The sequence below is a fragment of the Colletotrichum costaricense genome (assembly GCF_030867565.1).
Source record: "Colletotrichum costaricense strain IMI 309622 chromosome Unknown Scaffold_13.1, whole genome shotgun sequence".
NCBI classification, from domain to species: Eukaryota; Fungi; Ascomycota; class Sordariomycetes; order Glomerellales; family Glomerellaceae; genus Colletotrichum; species Colletotrichum costaricense.
The window spans coordinates 175386-189326 of record NW_026848242.1 but is presented as its reverse complement, the minus strand read 5'-3'; the positions used below and the strand labels follow the sequence as shown (position 1 = coordinate 189326).

Sequence of the window (13941 nt, the reverse complement as noted above, 5' to 3'; positions counted from 1 at the left end):
GCACCATTTTGAGTAATGTCGTGGTATTACCGACACGGACACGAAGCGCCGGACTATTTTCCCCACCCGCCAGTTCCTAGCTCGCTCTGAAAAACGATGTCCGTGTCTGGAAATGGCTAGCGTTACGGCCTGCATCACGCCCTACAAGCCATCTCGAACCTTATGCTGATGCTAGGGGTATTCCAGGGCCAGTGACTCCGTAATTGCAAGATTCATGACTGATTCTGCAATGTCTTGGAAGCTCATGGAAGCTAAGGTCGAACCACTGAGAAAGGTCCATTGCTTGCTGGGCTCACTCTGCTTCGTCATCCGGACCTGACGCCTACCATTCTCCTAATTTTCATCAGGAAGTACGCATGGCTTAATTACAATGGCGAATGATAAAGCAGTCGACTTATAAACTGCTGAAAAAGCCTCACGATTGCTTCTCAAGTTCCGTCTCTCGATCATACAAGCCATCCATAAACGCAACGCGAGCACTTTCTCCATCTCCTACCTTATTATCACACACAATCATGACGAAAGTTCTTGTTACCGGTACGATTTAGTGTATGATGAGAGTGATATTACCTTAGGCTAATGAAAAACCTGTTTGGAACATAGGAGGCACTGGCTTCGTGGCCGGTCATGTCATTGACACTCTGTTGAAGCGTGGTCACTCCGTTATCACCACTGTCCGATCTCAGGAAAAGGCTCAAGCGGTACTGGATGCTTACACAGACGTTTCTCATGACATTTTCAACACTGTGATTGTCCCAGATATTGCGGCGCATGGGGCTTTCGAAGGTCTGAGCTCTCTTGGACTCGAAGCTGTGATACACGTGGCAAGCCCAGTAAGTCTCCTGGAAACTTGACTTTTACCGTCTTGTGAACTTCCTACTCAACAATGCATAGTTCCATTACAATGTCACCGACCCAAAAAAAGATCTCATTGATCCAGCTGTCCTTGGTACAACAGGCGTTCTCAAGGCGATCAAGGATTCTTGCCCCAATGTCAAGCGTGTCGTCGTGACCTCCTCCTTCGCAGCCATTCTGAATCCTGGGCTTGCATCAATGGGCGCAGAAAAGACGTACTCAGAGGAAGATTGGAGCCCAGTCACTCTTGAAGATGCTTACTCGAATGTCATGATGGCATACGTTGCTTCAAAAGTCTTCGCCGAAAGGGCGGCCTGGAACTTTGTCGAGACCGAGAAGCCAAGCTTTACTCTGTCCACAATCTGCCCGCCCATGATCTATGGTCCCGTGAAATTGCCGGTCAAGTCCCTCTCCGCAATCAACACTTCGAACCAGCTTCTGGCGGAAGTCATTCTGGGAAAGCACAAGGCAGGCCTGCCGCCCACAGGTTTGCCGCTCTGGGTTGACGTCCGTGACGTCGCCCTGGCACACGTAAGGGCCATAGAGGTCCAGGGCGCCGGAGGCAAGCGTTTTCTCACCACAGCCGGCTTCTACAGCAATGAAGAGATGGCGAATGCACTTTGGAACAGCTTCCCTTCAATGCGGGAAAAGCTACCAGAGCCTGGTAGCTATGGAGGAGCGCCCAGTCCGGCTTTAAGGTCCTTTGGATACAACACGTCCCGGGCGAAGGAGATTCTGGGCTTACAATGGACTCCGTATGAAAGGACTGTCGTTGACTCAACTATATCATTGGATGGATTAGAGGAGTAGACAGAGACTCATACGCACCCATCGATAATGAATCGAGTTTGGCCAAGATTTCATTGAGCTGTTGCAGATAAGACCTCGAATTGATGCGGGCGCTTGGATTTCCTTCTTTCACACAGTTTTTATTTATTTTAGATGAACAACTGAACTTTTCTCATTCTGCATTTTATTCATGACTGAGGAGGTACCCAAGAGCCAGGATCATTCTGCTAGGCACCAAGCGCGTAGCTACCGGTCATTGCAAACACGGTCCAGTAATCTAGGTCTGGTGCCGTTTGTGTAACATAAAGTATTTCTTTTGCTGATTTGAGTCGTCCAGATTGCCACATAAACTTCAGACATTGATGCACCCAAGCTTTTACTTTCTCATCTTCTGATACTTGATTGATTAGATAAAGGGGCGCCAGGAAAGTGCTGCAGTGAAGTCGTTGTACAGGCGAGAAAGGCAACGAATTTGTTTTGTGTACTCCTGGTAAGATGAATTGAGGCACTGAGGCGCACATTTGATTGACCGAGTCGCGATTCGTTCCATGAAAGGTGTCCTCTTTCGGGCGACTCTCCTCAGGGACGTAAGTCTTGAGAAGGTGATAAAGAATGAGGCGGATGGTGCAGATTGCATTGGAGACTTGAGTGATGTAGTGGTCCGGGTAGATGTCATAAAATAATCCCAGGACTCGCTCATCTGCAGTGACTTGTATGGTTTTTGGCTTCCAGGATGGTGGGCGGGCCTTGTCCAACGTATCGATTCTTTCGTCGAGACATTTTGCCTTGACAAGAAGGTCCAATGTTGAGATTCTCCCGTGAACGATATCGGACTTAAGGTTGACAATCTGCGCGAGGACACCTAGAAATGTCCATTTCACGCTCTTGACACGATAGCCAATATTTCGACGGGCCTTCGTAAGCTCTGGAGGTATTCTATCTCCAACTGTGGCACAGCTCACCGTCACTGCCGTCACAAGTCGAGCTGCAACTTGACAGCCTGTTGGGGTAGACATAATACTCGTCTCACGGGCGCCGAGTAGTGACAAGCCACCTTGTGCGTGACTCAGCCATGCCTGAGACTTTCCCGAATCCCGGTGGACAAGCTTTTCGTACATATCTAGCAGTAGGATGGTTTGAAGAGCTCTTTCCGCTTCGTCAGGATCGAGTGAGCTGAGAGTGTGATTAAGTCGCCGGATGGCCGTGACGTAACTTGAGTTGGCCAGGAGAAGAAGATTTGGGCTGTCGAGCTCAACAGCCAAAAAAGCCAGACTGGCTGCTTCGACGCCCGCTGAAAGATGATCTAGTGTTTGTGCGTTCCGGTAATGGTAAGCTATCTCACCCATGCTCCGAGTAAAGCCTTGGATGTACGTCGAGAAGAATGCGTATCGTGCTCGCGTATCCCAGCTCAGCTCCAGAGTGGCTAGATGATTTTCTGCAGGTAGCATACGGCTCCGACGAGCAGTCACCTTTTTTTCTGCCGACAAGTTTTCATTACGGAATTGGATAGCGTCAGGGTCCCGATATCCATGACATATTATTCTAGCCCTGGCACACTGGCCACACCTATCTGGCTGAAGATCACACTAGCGGCGAATAACTGTTAGTCAAAGGAGGGTTTCTAGCAGAAAGTATGCAATTTGAATGCTCGGTAGGTCCAAAGAACTTGCCTTGAGTTTCCTTGCCCTGCATGGAAGGCATGCCGGCGAAAGACGCCCTCGGTTCACCATCGGTCTAAACCTCAGGGGTCCATTCCACAATTTGTGCCTAAATAATCCGACAAATGTGCGAATATCGAAGCGAAGCCTGCGGATAAGCAACGAACTTCTGGAAGGTGTCCAATTCTGCGATTGTAACTATGGCGAGATGCAGGTTTGGCGATTCTGCACCATTTTGCTAAGGGATGAAGTTGGGGTTGTCTCATGGCACGTCGTCCCATTGTCGTCTTTGTGTGTTTCCTAATACTGGGTCTTTCCTAAACGGGCTAGCGTTCCGGTCCCCCAACTCTAAATTTGTGGAGGTCTTGTCTGAGTTGATTCCCGTATTTTACTACCTTAATTAGTTGCCCGACTTGTGTCGAGGCACTAGAGAGCTGAGCATAAAGTACTGGGATAATTTCATTTGTTTAGGCCAAGACAAAGTCTCCGAAATGCCTGCAATACTTCTCACGCTAGCTCTAGCTAGGAAAATGTGTTATCTTGGCGACACATGCTCGTTCGTCTTCGCTCACTATGCAGTGTTAAACGTCTCAAGGTTTCGCGACTGAGCGCGCCAAGCAAAGGGTGCTCGATATGTCATTCGATTTTCTACTGGTTTCTGATGGCTTCCAACAATACTTCCCCAATAACCCCTGCGCTAGGTGGATTCTGTCCTGTAATCAAGCGTCCGTCCTTGCCGCTCGTCACGACTTTCACCCCAAACGGCTGATCCGCCTTCACGTACCTCCCGCCATGGTTTCTGAGTTCCGTTTCTAGAAGAAATGGCATTGCATCTGTGAAGCTATAGGCGTCTTCTTCAGCATTTGAAAATCCTGTAACTTCGCTGTCCTTGACTAAGTACTCCCCGTTTGTGAGCTTGACATTGACGAGGGCGCCGGGGCCATGGCAGACGGCCGAGACAACCTTGCCTGCTTCGTAGAACTCTCGGATGATAGAATGTGAGACTTGGTCGACGGCGAGATCAAACATGGCTAGATCTGTGTAAGCTTTTGATGAGGCCATTTTGGTCTGAGCCCTACTCACGCCCGTGTCCGCCAACGTAGAACACGCCGGCAAACTCGGCAGACCTTCCGATAAAAGACGACAGGGTCTCAGTTTTTTCCCAAAGATCTTTCTTGTCTTTCAGAAATCTCTGGCACTCTACATCGTCTTTGCTGTCCTCAACGGAGTAGGGGTCGAGGGGAGCAACACCACCCTTAGGAGAAGCGATGACGAGGTCCACATGAGGGGCAAGAGCGTTGTATGGGTGAACGAACTCGGGAAGATACCATCCAGTCTTGAAGTCCTCCCGAGTTGGTAGGATATCCTGAGATGTCAAGACAACGAGAAGCTTGGGCCTAGTCGACATGGCTGGTAGGATGGAGTAAGGAATCAGGGAGGACCACAGAGTGAGGGTTGCCGAAAGACGATGCTTGAATGCGATAGAATGCGATAATGACCAGGGATGGGCGTAGGTTATTGCGTACTTAAATACGCATACGGACAGCCCATCTCCCGGAACAATGGCCATTTATCAGCCATCGGCATCGCCGCAGTGTTAGTTCATGGAACGAAAGGAATACCCAAAGTAGTTTACGGCGTCTTATTACTCGCGCCATGCATTTCGGGTACAAGAAATGTCCTGACATTCCAGGGTGTAGGTATCATCTGGATATGTCTTATATCCGAGAGAGAACTTTTTCTCCGAGCAAGACGGTTGAGAGCTTGAGGTATAAGTACCGATTTCCCTGTGTCGTCTCATATTCCGAGCTTATCCCGCATTCGTCCTATCCTCTCCCCTACACTCCCGCCGATCATTCTATATATCTAAAAAGTCGATTCTGAACATTAAACCATCCACACCTCCAGTTCTTTCAGACGTCACAAACATCGATCACTATGACCGTCACTATTACCGTCGTCTTCCCCAACGATCCGGATGCCAAGTACGATATCGACTACTACACCACTAAGCATATGCCATTGATTCAAGAGCAATGGGGAAAGTACGGCGTCACGTCGTGGTCGGTCACCAAATTTCAACCGGGTGCTGATGGCACCCAGCCATTGTACGCCTTCGGATCAACTATCACCTGGGACAACATCGAGCAGATCAAAACGGCTTTCGCCGGGCCCGAAGCTGGTGGGATCATGGGAGACGTACCCAACTTCTCCAACAAGCAACCTATCTTCCTCACAGGCGAGGTACTTGCATGAGAATGGGAAGTATCATATCTTGACAGTCAGTTGATCAATGATGGTTCAAAAACATCCTGAAATTTTGTTGAGAGTTGATGAATAAAATTCGAATCGATATGAGTAATGCATATGTGCAAGATTGTTGCTTGAGTAGTGTGTCGGCTTCCGGTTGAAATCTCCTGACTTAGGTAGACATCTTCTACTCAAGATGCCTCTGCGAAACTGCAGGGTTGAAGTCAAACATACATGTATGGACCTTCATAGCACGGTGATCCATTGCTGTTAAGAACCCAACTCTCGTAAGGCCACGTAGAGATGACTCCCGTATAGAGAATTTAAGCTAAACAGGTAACGATTTCTGGAATGGGGTTTCTGCGGAGGAAAGGCGCTAGAGTAGACCTATACGGGAACCACGCTGTGAGCCATGGCAGAATACGGGTATTTAGTCCGCATCCACCACTCAAGCCTAGACCGTAACAATAACACATAGACATGACGCAGATCGTGCCCTTAGTTCAATGGCATGGTCTGTACGTGTACAATTCGAAAGAACTTGAACTACCAAAGTTCAAAGTGGTCTGCAATCGCCGTGTTCACGTGGTGTTGCAATCGTTTCAAGATCATGCAATGGGGCTTATCTGGATACTGTGTACCACAAAAGAAGATCCTTGGCAAAGGCATTGATGTATTCGATATCAACGTGGCTTCATGGGCTCCACACCCTAGAAGTCCACGATGAGGATCTCGTAGAGGTCATATCAAACCTTGATGAAAGCGAATGTCCCTGCTCCCATCTTCCGTGTCTTGCAAATCCGTGCGGAAAGAACGAATGCCATTCCCAACATCATGCAACAACCGGCAAATGCTTGTGCGCCAACGTATTTGCCCCCCATCGCATCGATAATGGCTCCTGCAATCGGCGATCCGGTGAGAGATGCGAAGCTGACCACCGTGAAAACCATGCCCATTCTCGTACCCTGCTTTTGAGGGTCCGTGGTCAAGCTACTGAGCACGGAGGGAAACAGTGACTGAACTCCGCCAACAGCAAAGCCATAAAAAGCAGTCCAGACATACAGCCCGGTCGTGTTTTGTACGCCAATCCAACAGAACATTACGGTGCCGGTCATGAACGCCATTGGAGCAAATATGTTGATAGTACCAATTACGTCCCCAATCTGGGCCGGAACAATTCTTCCGAGTGCACCCACACCGTTGAGAACCAATAATAGGTCAAGTGAGTCTGTGTAAGATAGTCCCAAGACGTCCCGGGAGAATGCCGCAAGAAAGTGGAAGGCAAAATAGGTTCCCCAGAAGCACTGGACATTTTTTAGTACCTTATGCTCGCTCCGGATCAACATGCTTACCATGAACGCCCCAATAGCATAGAGACTATACTCTGATTCTCTAAAGGCTGCCCACTCTACTAGAGGTGCTGCCTGCCGTGGTGGAATCCTGGTCTTGATTGGTAGGCCAGCAACTATCAAAGTCACAACCTGAATCAAGGCAATAGCTCTAATGGTCCAGCCAAGCCCTATCCTTGGCAAAAGCTGCCGAACCATGCTCGGAATAGTGAGACCTCCGACAACAGCCCCAGCGGCTGTGAGGCCGAACGCCAATGAGCGACGCTTCGCAAAGTACGTAGATGTCACTGCCATACAGGGACAGAACAGACAGCCGTTTCCGAGGCCTAGGCAGATACCCTGGGCGAGAAAGAATTGCCAGTAGGTGGTACAAAACGAGGCAGCAACCATTCCCAAGATGACAAGGAAGAAGCCGGCGATGAACAAGGGACGAAAGAATCCCATATCTGTCCATCGTCCCGTAAACGTCCCGACGAAAAAGAGCAGGAACACTTCAAATGAACCGATCCACGAGACATCGGACTGTGGCCGCGAAAACGCTCTGGTGAAGTATGGCTGAAAGACGCCAAAGGAGTTTGCAACCCCCCTACAAAGTATTAGCACCCCAAATCATGCAACGACAGAGTTTGAAGCACGAACCAGGTGTTCATAACAACTAGAAATGTGCTAAAAACTGTCACATCATTAGTGATGTACATTTTACACGTGTAGTGCACAATTTGCGCATTGCTGAGTTCCACTCACCTACCATCCACGCTCTGGCGCCACCATCTGGCGGCGTATCAATGATTATACTTGGCCGCGATGCACTTCTCTCGATGCTACTGTGGGGGGCTGTTCTCTCGGCGGCTATGCCGGCATTGTAAGAGTGTTCTCGAGGTGTATTGCACATTTTGGTTGATCGCGGCTCATCAGGTACAGCTTCTTGCTTCTCACCCATACTGCAAAATTCGGACGGGAAGAACGGTTTCCAAAGTGCGGTAGTAAACTGCAGGGGAAGAGGCCAAACCCCAGTGAATAACGAATCGATGATGATGGATCTTTTTGAAAAGATGAGACTTGTGAGGCACTCTTGTTCGAAAAATGCCAAAGGTCGTAGATACCTGCCGTTCTCAGCTGTACATTTGACAGGCCAAAAAGACATTCTTGCTGTTATAGGTAATTTACCGCGGTCGGGATCGTCCGTCCATAGCCGATGGTCTCCGAACTCGGCCCCAAGATTCAGTTCCCCAGCAGAACCCACCTAGGGAGAGAGGGGTTCTCCCCACCATCCCCCCTTACGGTTCATTTTGGTTGACTCGGCCCATTGTGACTCAGTTCAGTTATTTGCTAGCAAACCGCTGCCGCAACCTTCCTTTCCAAGTCTGGATTGTAAACAAAGTAGTCATCGATGAGGCTCTGGTAATCCCTTTTGAGGTGTCAACCAGGGCTGATTTGTCGCCCTTTTGCGACCTTTGCAGCGGGCGTCGGGTTTTCGCCTGCCGCTGAGCTTCTCGATGCCCTTTTTATGCAGTGTCTTGGCTGATCAGGTTCAAATCCACCAATCATTAAATCGCTTTTACGAACTTTTTCATGGATAGCGAATTGCACCTTTTACTTGCAATGCAGTGTTTTCCCTGCAACTCCGGAGCAGGCTAAACGATCGGTTTGTGAGGGGGGCAGGCCCCTACTAGGCCTTATATCATCCGATGCGTAAACGGCCATAGACTCCTGTTTGCATTGTTCAATGTCAGCGACACGTCCCGAATGATCTCACCGTTCGGATTGACTCAATTTTCTGACATTGGAAATCCAAGACTTCAGAGCAAGACGCATTTGGCAGTAGAACTAATCACGGCCAACAGAGACGACTAGTAACATGAGGCAGCCATCTTAGAGTTCTTGATCAAAGCCATAGAGGAAGTGGGAGGCCAGCGCAGACAGCGTACTTGACAGCAAAAACACCTCGACCAGCGCGTCCAGAGCCTCCCATATAATCGCTCAATTCCGTCATTGGATTGACAGAGTCCGACATTCTCTGATCATCCGACCACAGCAAGAATCGACGTGAATCAGACGTCATACATGCTTGCGCAGCTCTTGCGTTTCTAAATAGTTGACTTCTGGAAGGCAGCAGGAAAGTTCATTCATCGTTTTTGTCTGCCCTATAATATGACTGCTATTCTCTCCTTTCGGTAGAGTCAGAGGTTGTTCAATTGCGAAAGAGATGTAGACAAAGGGCTATCAGGGTCTCAGAGCTCATGTGATCAAATAGTTGCCATGATTAGCAAATCATTTTGTTTAAGTACTTGAACTCTGGGGTAACCCCACAGTCTAGCATCATGCAACATGCATGATACTTCACGCTTTAGAGGCCCAGGGGGCGTCTCCGGCACCTTCCTTCAGTCCAGCCTTGTGTTCCTCCAGCCAACCCCTGACAGTCGTAGGCTTCCTCTCAAGGGTCCTCTCCACAAAGTCGTTCAATGACCAAATCTCCTCATGCGCTTCCTCATACTTGAAGAAATTCCACATGACCTGCACCAATTGAGGTCCCATAACAGGTCCATAGAACTCGGAAAACGCTTCGAAGCTTCCATCATACGCAATCGGTTCATCGAGTACTTCGGACAACATAGCCGCCACCTCCTTGAACGTGAGCCAGTCATGACCATTGTTCATTGTGTGAAAGGCACCAATGTGCTTCGCGTTGTTGGACAAGAACAGTCTGCCCGCAACCTCTGCGATGTCTCGAGGGTCCACGAAAGGCACACGATGCTCTGGCCAGATCAGAGTCTTCTTTGCAATGACTGGCTTGATTTGAATCCAAAAGTTGTCCATGAAAGTTGCTCCAGAGTTGATGTAAGTGACAGGCAGTCCACTTGCATCGAGGATGCGTTTGGCGATTGGGTGTTCGATTGGAAGGGATCCTGAACCGAGAGTAGTGGGAATCAGTGAAGGCGAGATCTCCGGGAAAACTCCCATCAGGCGAATGACGTGTAAGATGTTCTTGGCCTGCTTCAGGGCGGTGACCAAGTTCGTCATGGCCTTCTCTTCCGAGATGCCTGCTGGAGTAATGACAAAGACACCCTCAATGTCGATGAGAGCGGCGGAGAGGGATGTAACGTCCGAGTAGTTGGCTTCGACCACTTCGGCGTTTGCAAAGGTATCTTGAAGCTGTATTTTCTTGCCCGGGCTGCTTGTAGCGAGTCGCAGCTTCATCGTAGGAGCCTCTCGAATAAGAAATTCGGCCAAGGGTCTGCCAATATGAGCGGCGGCTCCAAAAATCAGAATGCTCTTCGGAATAGGCTTGATGAATGAAGACATTGTGAGGGACTTTAGTTGTCAATGAGACTTCGTGATACAAAGTAAGTAAGATGATGCACTTGTGATGGTAGAGACGAGTTCGTGACGAAGTTGACGATAAGTCCGTGATTCAGAGATTACCAAGAGGGTTTATATACTGCCTTACAGTCTGGATGATGTTGGTAAGTATGGTGAGCCGGTAGTCAATAAGTGCCGTTCGGGCCTTGCACAGGCCTAGCGGCCGAGAGCATTGTCTGAGCTTGAAAAGGCTTGGCAAGACCGGGAAACATGTGTCAGTAGGAGCAGATATTGAAGATTTCAATACCCCTTAACAGATCTGCTTTTAGATAGGATCTCCATTAGACGATACTCTTGGCTGAAATCCACATATGCTTCAGCCGAAAAACACTCCGTCTGGTCTTGCAATTAGACAGCGGTAAACGTTACCGCTTTGGACAAGAGTTTCCGTCTGAAAGTAGGTCCTCACGGATCCTAACTATCGATGAACCGCTGACATAAGCGGCTTGAACCATGATCTCTAAAAGCTGAGGCGTCCTGCCTTTGCGAAAGTCAGTAGTTCGGCAATTTGACACCCAACTTGGCCGGCCGGACAGTTTTGAGTTCTGAAATTTAATTTGAAAGCACTACATTGGCCTTCTGATTTACAATCGTGCGCCGGGGCGGATTCTTTTTGACATCATTTTAAATCCGTTAACGTACGGAACGGGCCGTCAACGAGCTTAACTCAGTAATCGAACATGTGACTACACAAATCTCAACATTGGCCTTGATTTTCCGCTACTAGAATATCTACCATCTGCTTTCCCGCACCAACAAAACAACGGGACTGGCACCGCCCTACTAGTACACATACACAAAGTTGGGATTCTCCTTGTCGGTCATGTCTGTAAACGCTGTGGCGTTGAGCTCGTCGGCGGTATAATTGTCATTTGCACGCAATGCGTCTCTTTGCTTCTCTTTGCGCTTGTTCTCCCAGATGAAGGCATACCGGAAGACAAAGAAGAGAGCAAGCTCAATGCAATTTGCGACCAAGAGTGACCCAATACCGAGATGATACGAGGGAGCCTGGTTCGTTTTGTAAAAGAACGGGCTTGCGATATTGCCGATGCAAGCGCCAAACCAAATCATGCCAGAGACAATCATTTTCTTCGATTGGCCACCAGTGTTCGATGTGATTAGCGAAAGAGAGATGACGAAGGACGCTTGGTATGAACCAGTAAGATAGCTTGTGACAGTCAGTATCCATCTCGTGATAGTGTATGAGGGAAAACACCTTACAAGCAAATGAGACGACCGATGTAGGCATTGGCTGGTGCAAGAAGGAACCCCAAGGCACCACCAATGGTTGGCAACATAAAAAGTGCACAAACCAGTGTACGACTGTTGGCCGGCATATACCTATTTGCCAAGGCACCAAGACCAATCCAGATAACCACCAGAGCGCCTTGCGGGATGCCAAGCAGCGCCGTCTCAAGCGTCCCAAAGCCAAGACCCTTGATGACAAGTGTGGAGAAGTTGGAGATGCCACCGTTGGGGACGTTGGAAACAAAGCCTAACAAGGTGAAAAGCCAAGTCTTGTAGTCCATGTAAGCTTCCTTGATTTGACCCCAGTTGATACGGCGTTGCTCGATGCCTGTTTGATTGCGACGCATGCGGGCGATCATGATAAGCTTCTCTTCATGGCTGAAGCCCCAGATGGTTCGTGGAGAGTTGGGGAGGCAGAGAGCGAGGATAATTGCCCAAAATGCACAAAAAGCACCCACGACAAGGAACTCGTAGCGCCACGACTCTAGGGCGCCTTTGATATGTCCAATACCGTATCCTAGAATAAGATTGTCAGCGGGACATCGTTGGGGAACATCGGTACTGTAGAATTGTCCAAACTCACCAATGAGACCACCACCAGCAACACCAATTCCATTCCAAGCATACCACGCTGAGATACGAGAGGGCTGCTCAGATCGTGTGTAGTACATGGATGTGATCAACATAAAAGCAGGATCTGCGATGGCCTCAAAGGCACCAGACAGTACGCGAAGGGCAAGAAGGCCGCCGAAGTTCTTGGCTGCGGCCTGAGCCATAAGAAGGGCGCCCCACATGAAAATATTGAAAGAGAGATACCAAGCTGGACGACAGCGCTGCATAATCAGGTTGGATGGGATGGCCCAGATAAGCCAGCCGAAATAGAAGCAACTTGATAGCCAAGAATATTCCTCGCCTTTCAGGTTGAGGCCGTCCTTTAACCCGAAAATCGCTGCGTAAGATCTATGGTATGATTAGCTATTAAAGGCTGCAGAGAGTCCGGGATGCCGGGTCTATGGAAGAGAGGCCATACAGTGTGGTCTTGTCGACGTAGTAGAAAAAGTAGCAGATTCCGAGAAGTGGCAATATTCTCATGTCCAGTTTGCGGAGAAGACGCTTCTCATCGGCTTGGTCAATTGATTCGTCATTTGGGTACCGTGCCAGCGCTTCAAGGTAGATCTCTGGGAACTCTTGCTGGCCGTCTTCACGGAGGAGCTGTGGCTTCTGAAGATCTTGCTCGACATGCTCAACATCGCTCTTTCGCGATTTGGTATCCGCAATGTCTGGAATTGTGTCGACCATTGTTAATAGCGAGTTGCGGGCTCGCTTGAGAGTCTTCGTCAGTGCTGCTGGGTGGAAATTTCGGGGGTGTATGATGTGTCGCCGCGGCGTAGACCTACTCGCAAGTTCGAGGAAGAGGGTGTGATTTCCTCAAATACTTGAATCTCTGATAGAGCGCTTCAAGGAGCCTTGTGCTAATTCCCGCTACCGACTCTGCGGTTTCGGCCAACTCCCGGCATGGATCGTCGAGGCGTCTGTTGGGCGAGCTAGGCAAGCTTTGGCGCACCCTCCATACAGCCCAAGTTCATGGGTCCTGGCAGACTGGACAAAGACTGCATCACAGTGGGTTCCATGAGTCGTACACAGAATGCGGGGTGCTTCCACACTGGTACCAAACTCACTTCGATTCTCACAACGCTAGCGGTTCTGTTAACAGAGCAGGGGTTCGGATACTAGCTCTACAGCTCAAACTGTGCTTTACGACTTTAAGTAGGGCCGACAAGTGCTCGTGACAGTCTTAAATCATCCCTAAGATGCTTTCAGACTCACAGATTCTTAGAAGAAGCCTCAGGGAGACATAGTATCAAGTTGTCTAGTTAGATGCCCATGGTATCGCGTTGTTCAGAGGCCAAAAACTGTTGACTTCGGTATCGCGGGGTTCTCACCGAAGCATGACTTCTCCGGCTTATTGCCCGTGGGGAAATGGCGACCCTGGGGTTTGGAGGTGGGGTTTTACGCGGGCTTGCGGGGGAAAGGTTTCGACACGTTCACATCTCTAGCGCCCGACTTATGATGGAATATGAGTTTCAACTGGTGGAATATGATTTTCCGCCAATTTTCCGTGTGTGGGGACTATGTGTCGGGCCCAAGCCGAGTTGGCCGCGTTTTGATCCATTTCACTGTATCTAACATGCTAACCACGCGGTTTTGGTCAACTAGGGCTACTGATGTTGGCTTTTTTCGAGCCGGCCTCGCTGCTTACGTTGTCCTTAGCTGGACCAAATCCTTCCAATCTGTTTGGGCGAAAGAATGAGGCTACATGGGACCAATGTCATCTATTGGCATCCAACTTCTCCGATGATTAGTCACTTGGAGCGGGTCGTCAATTTTGTTCTCAATGTTAGCCCAGGCACTCATCTCTTCATAACTGTTAA

The 13941-nt window shown here is 49.2% G+C and overlaps 7 protein-coding genes across 7 annotated transcripts; 2 read left to right on the top strand and 5 right to left on the bottom strand.

The window, feature by feature from the left end:
• Positions 1-515: 515 nt before the first annotated feature.
• CCOS01_11491 (ketoreductase) lies at positions 516-1665 on the top strand (the record flags this gene model as incomplete). The annotated part of the gene is made up of 3 exons (XM_060459644.1): positions 516-537; positions 604-833; positions 895-1665. 3 exons carry the CDS (start codon positions 516-518, stop codon positions 1663-1665), a joined length of 1023 nt encoding a protein of 340 aa, XP_060309475.1.
• Positions 1666-2050: 385 nt separating this feature from the next.
• On the bottom strand, positions 2051-3345 carry CCOS01_11490 (uncharacterized protein; the record flags this gene model as incomplete). The annotated part of the gene is made up of 4 exons (XM_060459643.1): positions 2051-2087; positions 2164-2344; positions 2423-3146; positions 3295-3345. 4 exons carry the CDS (start codon positions 3343-3345, stop codon positions 2051-2053), a joined length of 993 nt encoding a protein of 330 aa, XP_060309474.1.
• A 605-nt stretch (positions 3346-3950) lies between these two features.
• Positions 3951-4710, bottom strand: CCOS01_11489 (ThiJ/PfpI family protein; the record flags this gene model as incomplete). Its single annotated transcript, XM_060459642.1, has 2 exons — positions 3951-4339; positions 4386-4710. The coding sequence occupies 2 exons, from the start codon at positions 4708-4710 to the stop codon at positions 3951-3953; spliced, it is 714 nt and encodes a 237-aa protein (XP_060309473.1).
• Positions 4711-5240: 530 nt separating this feature from the next.
• CCOS01_11488 (ethyl tert-butyl ether degradation EthD) lies at positions 5241-5558 on the top strand (the record flags this gene model as incomplete). Its single annotated transcript, XM_060459641.1, has 1 exon — positions 5241-5558. The coding sequence occupies one exon, from the start codon at positions 5241-5243 to the stop codon at positions 5556-5558; it is 318 nt and encodes a 105-aa protein (XP_060309472.1).
• A 740-nt stretch (positions 5559-6298) lies between these two features.
• On the bottom strand, positions 6299-7793 carry CCOS01_11487 (major facilitator superfamily transporter; the record flags this gene model as incomplete). The annotated part of the gene is made up of 4 exons (XM_060459640.1): positions 6299-6856; positions 6905-7487; positions 7541-7574; positions 7646-7793. The coding sequence occupies 4 exons, from the start codon at positions 7791-7793 to the stop codon at positions 6299-6301; spliced, it is 1323 nt and encodes a 440-aa protein (XP_060309471.1).
• A 1448-nt stretch (positions 7794-9241) lies between these two features.
• Positions 9242-10204, bottom strand: CCOS01_11486 (uncharacterized protein; the record flags this gene model as incomplete). Its single annotated transcript, XM_060459639.1, has 1 exon — positions 9242-10204. The coding sequence occupies one exon, from the start codon at positions 10202-10204 to the stop codon at positions 9242-9244; it is 963 nt and encodes a 320-aa protein (XP_060309470.1).
• Positions 10205-11044: 840 nt separating this feature from the next.
• Positions 11045-12808, bottom strand: CCOS01_11485 (major facilitator superfamily transporter; the record flags this gene model as incomplete). Its single annotated transcript, XM_060459638.1, has 4 exons — positions 11045-11429; positions 11483-12026; positions 12093-12469; positions 12540-12808. 4 exons carry the CDS (start codon positions 12806-12808, stop codon positions 11045-11047), a joined length of 1575 nt encoding a protein of 524 aa, XP_060309469.1.
• Positions 12809-13941: the final 1133 nt, after the last annotated feature.